The sequence below is a fragment of the Aotus nancymaae genome, unplaced genomic scaffold, assembly GCF_030222135.1.
Source record: "Aotus nancymaae isolate 86718 unplaced genomic scaffold, 86718_ANA_hifiasm-v0.15.2.pri h1tg000039l, whole genome shotgun sequence".
NCBI lineage: Eukaryota > Metazoa > Chordata > Mammalia > Primates > Aotidae > Aotus > Aotus nancymaae.
In genome coordinates this window covers 13,249,845-13,261,739 of record NW_026988453.1, presented here as the reverse complement: position 1 = coordinate 13,261,739, position 11,895 = coordinate 13,249,845, and the positions used below count along the sequence as shown (strand labels likewise).

The 11,895-nt window shown below is 34.7% G+C and overlaps 1 protein-coding gene across 7 annotated transcripts in view; it reads right to left on the bottom strand.

Moving 5' to 3' along the window:
* Nucleotides 1–412: 412 nt before the first annotated feature.
* SYT14 (synaptotagmin 14) overlaps nucleotides 413–11,895 on the bottom strand; it is a 197,188-nt gene continuing 185,705 nt past the window's right edge. For 5 of the 7 annotated variants that reach the window (XM_064360338.1, XM_064360335.1, XM_064360336.1 and 2 more), the window contains one exon: nucleotides 415–11,290. In XM_064360338.1, the coding sequence (XP_064216408.1) occupies nucleotides 10,977–11,290 (314 nt within the window). In that variant the 3' untranslated portion in view covers nucleotides 415–10,976. Of the gene's footprint in view, nucleotides 11,291–11,895 lie in introns of all 7 variants that reach the window. The other 2 variants (XM_012459231.2, XM_012459232.2) reach the window with 1 other exon arrangement.

Genomic DNA, 11,895 nt, shown 5'->3' with positions numbered 1-11,895 from the left:
CATAATTTGTCCCCATTTATTTGGCATTTAATTTCATAGAAGCATGTAGTGTATTATATTTTTGATTCATTATAAGTTACTAATAAAATATTCCATATATACCTCTACTGTGACCATTTATTTTAAAATTGGGAATGACTTTATTTTCAAATGGGAAACATCATGGAATATTTTGATAATCTATGGAAAGAAAAGTTGACTTAAATATTATTTTGCATATTGGAGATCAAAGGAGTTATAACCAATTTGCAATTAAAATATAATCTTTGGTGAGGTTTTGGCTTAAAAAAAGTGAAAACAACAAAAAACATATCCTAAGTACAGTAACCTGTAATAATGAGTAACTACTAAATCCATTTATAACAATAGAAAATGATAACTTAATGATTTGTTAGCAAGAATGCAGATATGCCAATTTTCTGCTGGGATTTCTCTTTATATTAATTGTAATTCTCTGAAAGACAATAAGCCATGACCCAAATGAAAATAATTTTTTCAAAGTATTAAATAATAAATTATCCCTAAGATATTGCTTATAATTCAGAAAATTTTGTCGACAGTCAAGCAAATCTGTTCCTTTTGCTTCTTTAACCTTAAATGTCTTAACAATAGAAGCCCAAAATGTCTGAGAGCGGGCGGATAATCCAGCAGTTCAGTTAGTACTGGGAAAGGACACAAACTCCTTACATTGTAGTTTGGAGATCACATTATGAACCCATTTATTCTGAGCACAAGTGTTTCATGTTTTCATTATATTTCAGTAGAGACAACTTTACAAAAAGAAAAAAAAAGCTCAACCAGGCCAATTGGGCACTGGTGTTCCCCTCTTTAAAAATGTTAACTAAAAAAGGTTCTGGATAATTTATGGAACTAAGGATTCAAAGACAATCAGAGATTAGATGATGTAGCAATTTTAATTTCTGTCAGTTTTAGAGCACCAAACGTTTAAATTCTTTTTCATATGCAAAATAGTACTCGTGAAGTCTGTTGTTATAAATCTTTGTTGCTGGAAGTAAAATGGACAAGGTAATGAAATATGAACAATATCTAAACTCAGGGTCTTTGGGAAATAATACAACTATCTAACAAAAAAGAATTAAAAATCAACAAACTACTATTGCCAAAGAGAAAATTATTTTGTTAAACAAGATAGCAATACTGATATGAATGACAACAAATTCACACTAAATGAAAGAATAAGCTAGATAACAGTTCATATTCCAGCTGAAAATGTAGAGACCATTTTAAAGCTACTTAGTTTAATTTGTGATTTATATGAACTTTAAAGGAGATTATTTTTAAATGTCTGAATTTGTAAGTCTATTTTCTTTGGAAGCCAGATTTGACTTACAATTAAATACTATGACCCAAACATTTTGAGAGCAATATTTTATAGCACATTTAGATGAGATCCCTTTCAAACCCAAGATCTGAATAGCATTTAATATATATCCATTCAATATTTCCTTATGTAATTGACATCATTTTATTTTGCGTAACAGTCATATTAACACTTATTTGCCAATGACGAGAACTGGGACTGATGCTTATGCATCATTATCAGTGAGGTCAGACGTTTACCCATCCCATGTGAGGACTAAAATGTGAACAGACTTCTTACACAAAGGTGAAGAAAAGTAACTTTTAACCCACACAAAATTTATTCTCTGGAAAATTAAATTGCCATTAAAATCTCATTGGAATAATGATTTTAACATTTTTTACACTGTTTTCACAGAGGTCAGCAATTTCTGTGTGTAACACAATTATACAAAAGGAAAAAGGCCCCGAGACAATCGGTGTGTAGATTGTAGAAAAGTCGGTATGAGAATCAAATGCAACACACGGGACATTTTCAGTAACATGAAAGTGATTAGATATATGCTCACTCTATAAAACAGACTGCTCCACACACGCATCTGTTTATATTTTTGACCAAAAATGTAAATAAATGTGACAATAAGACCACACTGTTGATAACCACACAGACACTTGTTTATATTGATAAGATCCAGTAATGGTTTAGAGTCACTAGCAAATATGCTGGAGACAATTCGAGACCAAGGAAAAAGTTAATCAGCAGTGTATTTCTTCAGTTGTTTGATGAGAGTTTTTGCTCATGGAGCATTTAAACTTTATCACACAGTTATATGCACTATTAGAAAAATAAGTAAGAAAGCTCTGTAGAAACTATATTATTAAGGAAGCTTCTTGCCTGAAAAAATAAAAGAAGTAGGAAGGAAGGAGGGAGGGAGGAAAGGAAGAAAGAAGGAAGAAAGAAGAGAAAGGGAATATCGAATCCAAGATTCCACTAATTGAGCTTTTCCATAAAAATTTCATTATTTTGAGAAATAAAATACAATGCAAGAGTATTGATCAGTGAGGAACCTCATGAGTTTTAGAATAGATCCCAACATTTATCAAGATCTTTAAAACTCATATAAATATTCTTCCTCAAGACTAATTTAACTGAAAACATATTTATACACTTTATTTCAAAATTCTAGTAAAAGTCTAGCCAAAGTTTAGCCATCTCTTCCAAACAGCTTTAAAGATTCCTCAAAATTGTTGCCACTATATTATTTTCACCACAAAAACAAAAGCAATCTCAATAAAATTATGCAGAAACATAAAAAATCAATTAATTCTGTAATGCAAGCTACTCCTGGAATTTTTCACTTGATAATCTTAAAGTAATATTTATAACATCAAAATGCTGTTAGAAGTATCACCATTAATTTCTAGCTGTGTTTCAAACAACTGTTTAAATGTGCTTAAATATTAAGACAGTCAATTTATGTGCAACAGCTACTCTGGTCTCCCCGCACACAACAAATGTCACATAATTACAGAATACTATAAATATTCTCAATATTTTCCCAAGAAGACTTCCCAAAACCTAAACAAGCACCATTCTTCCCTTTTCCTCCTCCCCACTCTCCACACTTAAAAAAAAACTCCAAACAAAAAAGCCCCAAACCTCTTACGACTCCACAGTATTTACTTCAGTTTTCTACTTTTTGAAATTGCCTGGTTAAAGCCACATGTGAAATTGTAAAAACGAGGTCTTTGAAAGAAGGCTTCTCGCAAAATTTAAAATGAAAAGAAGGTGCAAGCTAGAGGGAGAAGGGATGAGACTGAAATGGGAGAATACGACGTGATGAGCTCAGATCCTCACTTCCACAAGTCGGAATTGCGAGGACTTGGGTACTGACGCAGCCGTCCTATTTCAGGGTTCTAGGATACTGATCCTCTATGGGCCTTTTCTCCTACTGGTGCTTATGGATTACTTCCACCCATATTAATGGGCTTATGAACAGGAATCACTATGAGGATCAACACCCGAGGTAAATGGTTTGATCGTTACTGAAAATTAAACCATCAGGAGGAGGTTAGCACACCTAGAAACTGACAGAGGAAGTGACGTTAAGAGGTTCACAACCATCCACCTTCAACCAGATGTGAATGGCAAAGAGAAGCAGTAAGTCTCAGAGATAAGGAAAAGTTCCTATTTTCTCATTGAGCAGAATAGTCATATTTAATATGAACTGCTAGCAATATCTGAATACACAAATTTTGAAAAATTATTTTTTCAGTATATAATAGAGTATCATATTTTATCTATTAATTCATTTTAAACATTGTCAGGTAAGAGATCACGTTAATGTAATAAACAGAAGGATTTTAAGGTTTTTCTTTTTAAAATAGTCTTGAATACTTAAAAGACAAACTCAAATGTCTAACAGTACAAACTGGATTTACTGATAATCAGAATAATAAAGAAGAGGGTGAAGAAGGATCCTAATAAGACAATTTATAATACGGACTTGACAGTGACATAGAAATAATGTCAAACACCTTGCAGAATTATTGCCACAGCAGTGACTTGGTTCTTATAATTAATTAGAAAGTTTCAGTTATAAGCTGGTGAAATTTTATAACAAAATTATGCCAAAGTCTTGTTAGATTAATAACCAGTTTCCTTCCTGCTCCCAGCCCATACAACAGAATTTTAGGGCACTTCACACTAGTCACGTATACAACCGCCACCACCACCATTACCATCACCACTGCAACAGCAACAAACATGCTGTGATTAGAGTATTACACTTTGCTCTTTCTGTAGTCCCCAAGAAAGCCTGTCTGGTCCTGCCTACTGTCCAGTCCACGTAGTTAAGAGAAAAAAGTCAGGGTATCACTTTTTGGTAGATATTATTCGGCTTTGGTGAACTAACTCTGGTATCTGGTTTGCGTATATAGTAAGAGTGGGAAAAAAGGCAGGGAGGAAGAAAGAGGGAATATTTTTTTAAAGGCACATACTAGTCTAAACAGGGAGAGAAAAGAGCAATATTTTTACATTCATTTTTTGATAATAAACTATTAATTCCAGTCTATCAAGCTGTATTACCTTAAGATTATATTAACCAGACCTCAAGCTATCACCTGATCAAACACAGTGATCCATCAGCAGTCACAAAACAGCCTAATTCCATGACAACATTGTTTCACATATTCAAATAAGCTCATTTTTCAACGGGTAACTACAGATCTCTGTGGGGGAAAAGAAAACTTCACAATGTAAAATGTGTTCATACAAAATACCACATTAGAGAAGGAAACATGGCTACGTGTGAAATGAGGGGAAATGGAAACTCAGACGTGCCTTATTCACAGCATTTAACCTGAGAGAAAGAGAAGGTCCTGAGGCTGCTGCATTAACTTGCTACTTGAAATAAAGGATCCTGAGAACAAAACCACCAAGGAACTAGTTTAGAGCAGCAGTCGCAGAAACTGCTGTTAGAGAAGAATCCGGGACACAGTTCATCTGACGAATATGATGACGATTTAGATGACGATAAAGGGAAGCAGGAAATCTTGCTGTATACAAGAACGCAAAAATGCCAGCACCTACGGCTGCTACTATGCATTTGCTCCAAGGTCAGTCTTATTTCATTTACGATACTGATAGGGAAATTACTAGATAAATACCTCCCCAGACACTCTTTGCTTTTTATCTAGCATTCTAAAGGTAACTTTATAGACTATTTAAACAATGGAATTTTCAGAAATCATAAAATCAACATATTTATTTATTATACCAAGAAACACTTTGAAAAATGTATGTTGAATGTGAATGTACAGAAACTCATTATTAAATATTAATTTCTTTCATTAAATATCTTCCTTTTTAAGGAGGCGTGAGGAAAAGATCAGTAACATTGATCCTAGTCTTAATCTCTCTCCTACTATCACTGCCACACTTAAAAGGTCTGATCTACAGGCACGGAAACATTTCATGAATCATGCTATGTAATACACTTAATTTCTGTATCAACAGATCTCAGAATTTCCTGGAGAGCTTAATAAAATGTAGATTATTGGGGTCCCTTCCAGACCAAATGAAGTAGAATCTCTGGAGGTAGAGTTTTGGAATACAAGTTAAATTTTCCTCCCTTCCTTCCCTTCTCCTTCTTTCCTTCCGCTCTCCTCCCTTCCTTCCTCTCTCCCTCCTTCCTTCCTTCTTTTCTACAAGGTCTTGCTCTGTCACCCGGGCTGGAGTGCAGTGGCGCTATCTTGGATCAATGCAACCTTGACTTCTCAGGCTCCAGTGATTCTCCTACCTAAGCCTCCTGAGTAGCTGGGACCACTGGCACCACCACACTCAGCTAATTTTTTAAATTTTTGGTAAAGATGGGGTTTCGCTATGTTGCCCAGGCTGGTCTTAAACTCATGAGCTCAAGTAATCCACCTACCTCAGCCTCCCAAAGTGTTGGGATTGCAGGCGTAAGCCACCACGCCTGGCCCAAGTTAAAATTTCAAAATAATTCTTAAGGATATTACAGTTTAGAAACCACTATTTTACATTTTGTTCTTGGATAGAACATGTGTCCTCAAGTTTGATGGGAGTCTAACGTGTATTTGTTCTTTAAGACCCAACTCAGGGGTTATCTTTTCCAGGAAGATTTTTTTGAATTCCACGTTGCATTCTTCTATTAAATCCCACAGTACTCTATGCATGCCTCTATCTTAATGCTTCATTATACTAGACTGAAATTATCCCATTCTGTGGCTATCGTCCTACCTTAGAATGTAGTCCCATGAAGTCAAAGACTTTGACCAATTTATTATCTCTGCATCTGCAGCACTTGGAACACCACCACACGGCATATACCTGGTACTCTTAAATATATATTAACTAAAGGAATAAATAAATCCATGCATAACACAAGATTCATAAAAACTAAGACTCATATAATCGTGTGACTGATTTCTTCCATAAGGAATTTAGTTCAATATTTATTGTCTGCCTCCTACGAGCAAAGGGTTACAGAAAGATACTTACCTAGGGGGAAAGAGACACATACGTAATAAAAAAACTAGCTTTAATTCCTGACAAACCTTAATGGAACTGAGAATAAAAGAAACATAAATAAACTGCAATGAGAGGACAGAAGACAAATCTTTTGTCTTACCACTGATAACAGTGAGCTACGGGCTAGACACAGGTTACGCCCTTCATAGAGTAGTAACGGGTCACGTAATAATTAAAACACCTTGGATTCCCAAACGTGGTCAAAGAGCAGAACAAACTGATTCATACACTTTCAGGATATAAGTATAGGCCAACCTGGCAGAATAAATCAATTCCAAATCTTTGAAAATCAAAGTCATCTACAAAATGACACAAAAGTACCACCATTTGTGTCCTGAGAAGAAAAAAAATTCTGATCTTCTTTTCTTGTCTTTTCTCTTTCCCCAGCTGTTCTGCCCCCCTAGTTCTGCCGTTCAATCAAGGTGAGTGGGATTATTAATAAATATAATGTCCTAAGTAGTTTATTTTTTCAAACACGGAGGCAAATGCAACATGCATAGACAGCATGGGTTTTAGAATAATTTACACCTGAGTTCCAAACCCAGTTCTGCTACTTACTTATTGAATGACCTTGGGAAAGTTTGCTTAACCTCTTCACGCTGCAGTTTCTTTATTAATAAAATGTTGATAATATTACTTACCTCATGATATTGTTTTGAGAATCAAGCAAATAATAAGTCATTCTGCTAGATCTTAGTAAATTACAGCTGTTACCATCACTTTGGAGGGCAGAGATGATGTTTAAAAATTAACCTTAGAAAATGCTTTGCAGCATGCTTGAACTTGTATTCAATATTAAGTTTGGTTGGTAATAATACCAACAGCTACCTTCAATGTAGGTCACAGATGAACTGGGGACAGTGAATGGAAAAAGAAATTGGAAATAAAAACTATCAATGTGAAATAATATAGTGACAACTAGAACAACTACATACAGAATATAGTAAATGTCAATGTGAAAAATCTCTATGAATTGTCTAGTCTATGTAGGCAAATGGCAATTTTATGCAAATGAATCTGTGTCCTTTCTATCCATATCTGGATAGGGATCTTGAAAAATACTTGTTGGTGACTACTGTTCTTGCTCCATCAAAAATTGACACCTTCAGATAGCCCACTTTTTCTTTCATTGGAAAGACTATGATATCATTCAGTCTCTCCACTCACCTTCATATTGACAAACACTCTCAATTCTTTCCCTTTTCCCCATTGATACTATCTTACTTTGCAGTTATTGATTACGTTTCTGATTCAGTTGATAAGTGAAATAAAAATGATGACGGTATCACGCAAATGATTTAACATACAGCCCTGGGCCCCTGCACCAGGTTGGATGAAACTGCCTTACCAGTTCCTACATTTAGACGTGTATATTAGTCAGGTAGCTTAGATGTTTTCTCACTGGGTTTTCTTTTTTTAAATTGTGGTCCAATTCATTATTCTCGTTAGCAAATACAACATTATTGAGAATTCACTAAATGCACAGTAAGATAATATGCAAATAGATTTCAAACAAAATGTGGATTGTACCGAAGACACAAGAATATAGAAAAAAGCTTCTGAAAGATAAGACGATATTATACTAAACAAACTCTTTACTTATTTGACATACATTTTTGTTTCCTGGGCAGCAATAACTATCTTTTGCAGCTCATTTGGGAGACAAATAAAGCCCATAATTTCAGGTTCAGAGGCCCCCATTAATGCCAGTCAATTGCCATATTTGGACTATATCATTTTATTAGAAAACTTGGGGGATTTTAATGGAACAATATGAAAGTGGGTTGTCTTTTTCAAGTTTCTGAGCCAACATCAACTCCCTACCAGTGTGTCCCTATTTACTATAATTACTGAGATAGAAGACTTTGCTGTTAAGTTTTCATGCAAATTCAAGCACACAAAAAAGCAGTAGTATTGTCTTGTACATTAGATTCGGCAGAGTGAAGTGGGTCCCCTGAGCCTTACTTAATCCTTTTCTAAAAGAATAAACAACTTTTGGGAGTAATTACTATAAGTTGTGTCAATCTACAAAAACAAATGTATATTTTGCTGTGTATGAAGGAGAACAGCAGCAGAAAGCACCCCAAACCAAATATAATATCCGGTAAATACACAGAGGAGAAAAATAATAATAAACTTTGAAATGTTTTTCTATTCAGTTATCTGAAAAAGCCAGGGCACCGTTACCTTTACAAATGAATATACCGATACAGATTTATGCTGCATGTATGTAGGTGCAGGTGTGTATACAGATACACATCCATATAGATAATTTATAACCTTTGAGGACTTGGCAGCTTGGGTGGAGGTAGGGTCTTTTCTGAAATATTAAAAAATTGTTGATTAATTTTTAGGCTATGAAAGATTTGATACTTATACCAGATAATCCCTATGGATATATCAAATCACACACACAATTGTGGGCATAGTCTGAAAAAAGGTAGATTTAACAAGTAACAATTAGTTGGGTCTTTTTCTCACTAAGAGTGAAAGCACCAAGCTGGTCTTACTGATGTGTTTCACTAAGCTCTGTAACAGTTACAAATAAGACTGATAACTCTTCTTATTGGGCAGATAACAGTTGTTAGCAATGGAGTCAGTTCTTTCAAAGTCAAAAAAGATCATTGTAGCTTCAAATGCCTAAGTCCAATTTCTCAGTAAAATCTATATCCCCTCTTCAAGTCTTTCCATAATGTTGCTGAAAATACTTAAATGAGATATTCTGCCATTTGATTCAGGTTCTAACTCTTACTTGTTTATTTAAAAAATCCTGGTAAAAGCTCATTGATGTAACAACAAAAGATGGATTTTTCCCTTTAATGCAGCCCTGTAACATACATTCTCAAACCTCATGTCATCCAAGAAAGCATTTGTGTATGAATGCATAGAGCTGCCATTTTTTAAACTAAAAAATATAGGAGTTCACGGTCTTTTTGGACTTCTTTTAAGGCCTTTCAGTACAGCCAAACTGAGTAATATCTATGCATTGTTTAGTTATTATGGTCATAACAAGTTCTAGTTTACAATAATATATAGTACGTAGTTGGGACTAGGAGCAATGATATACTGCTTTTTAGTAACTGGTAAATAGTATGTTTTTGTCTATATTAACTAGAAATGAGAAGGAGAAAAAAGAAACTATTTTTAATATATATAAAACATACTCTAATAAAGTATATGCATAAAATGATAGGTAAGAAGCAAAATTGAAAACAGCTTATAATATTCCTGATTAGAGTTCCTAAATATAAAAACAAATGAAAGTGCCTTGCCATTAAAAAAATTAGCACATTATACAAGTTCTACACACTTCAGAGGAAATAAAGATCTTCCGACACTGTTCTGAGGAATCTTTACATTTATAAAAATCGAAGGCTTAATTTTGCAAATACAACTTTCAAGCTGTATGAGCAAATTTAACTTACATGAAAGGCACAAGATGACATCACGTTGAAGAACTTTATCTGTAAATTTCATAAAGTCTAGTCACAAGTTATTAGAAACTTCATAAGGAATCTCAGAACTGTTATGTTAACATGATGTTCCGATTCAAACTGAGAACTGGATAGTCTTTACGTTACAAATACAAGTTGAAGTAAGAGTGAAGATTTAGAGAAAGAACAGTTTCTTACTCGGATGCTCCCCGCGCAGTGTTGGTTACTAAATACTCAGAGCAGAAAATTAAAATTGAATTGTTTTCCATTTTCAACAGCTTACCTATTGTATCTTCCGTTTGTAAAAAAAGCACTTTCACATTACTGCAATTCTGAAGAGTCAATCACTGAAAGGTATTTTAAAGTAAAGTCCTGCTCTAGTAGCTTCCTACATTGGAATACAGGGATACAGGGGGTGCTTTCAACAGAAAGTCACGTAGTCCTACAGTGCAACCTGTCTAAAAGGCTTGCAGGGGACCAGTACAGCGACTTGGTCTCTTTGGATCAGGCAAAAGCAGAGGCAAATGAAAAATGAACTTTTAAAAAAATAATGTATTAAAAAAATTCCTGTATGAAAATGAAGACTTGTCTGCACTTAGATTGAGTGCTGAGAGGAACTGAGGCACAATGACACCACGTGCGCAGAGGGAACAAGTCTGAAATGAAGCAACTTTCAACGTGACTGAAACCCTTCACCGTTACATACGACGTACGATGGAGTTGGAGAACTACTTTTTCATATTAAAGAACATTACAATCACCAGGGACTGGCCAGTCAAACTATGTTTTATAAATAATATGTAGGATGATATTAAAATCGTATTGCAACTAAAATTCTGGTTTTTAAAATCACTTATAATTTTGATTTTTCATAAAATTACTGGCTCTTGCAAAATTAAAATTAACTTCAAATCAAAACATCTTGTTAAATTTCTGGAGGACTGTTAGTTTAGCAATGATAATGTACGTTTCTCAGTTTCCCAAACAAGCTCTACCAGATACACACATTTTCTTCATTTATGTCAGTATTAGATATTCTTTCCATAGAACTGAAAGCATTTTTGTAGAAGGTTGAATATGATTCTTCTAATGGTGACTTGGTAGAAACAGTGATGTTGTGACTGGAAATAGGCTCCCTTGGATGGCGACTGCTGGCCGAATTCCACTCATCACGACTCCAGCAACGCGTGCCATCTACATACCTGCTGTCCCTTTGACTCTTTCATTTCAGTCCAGTGATTGAGTTCTTCTTCTCCAGAGCTGTTCAGACCTAAAGAAATCCAGCCTATCATCTCTTTTCTTTTCATGCTGCGTTTGTTATACACAGACAGTATGAGTGTCACGTCAGAAAGCTGAAATAGGGCCACTTGAAAAACAAAAGTTTCCTTGTATACCGGGTTCGGCTGCCCTCTGCGGACGGATGTCTTGCATTTGGACATCTCTTGACCCATGGAATTCAGCAGAGTTAACTTAACATATGTATCTAAAGAAGAAAAAAACAACATATCACAAATACCATTTGAAACAAACTCAAAATAATCTTCTCATAGGCTAAGAAAATTAAGTATTTATACTTTAAAAGGATATGGTGTATACCATGTTTAATGGAAATTCAACCAATTCCATTTTGATGTAGATGCTTATAATATGTGACAAATACAGAAAATGCTAAGTAGGCCAATAATATTTTGAGAGTAATAATATCTTAACCTTACTATTTCTATGTAATAGTTAGAGTTTAAAGGTATACCTCATAATCCTTCCTCTGCCCTCCCACCCGATCCTTGACCTCCCACTACCCTCCCCTGCCCATTCCCATTCCCGTTTAGCTTCACTAAGCAGAACATCATAGCATTAATAAACACTTAGCAAGCTCAATTAGCCACAACACTGTAAAGCATTCCACTGTTTTCAGAGAATAAGAATAAACAAACAAATAGAAATGAAGGCAAATGGTGAAGAGAAAAAAGAGGAAGACAAGAATGCAAAGCTGACATCGAAAGAGCTTAGGATGAAATGTCAAAAAAAATCTCTGCATGGATGTGGCTTTTAAATATACTTTTAAAACATTAAAGGGCAAAATGAAGC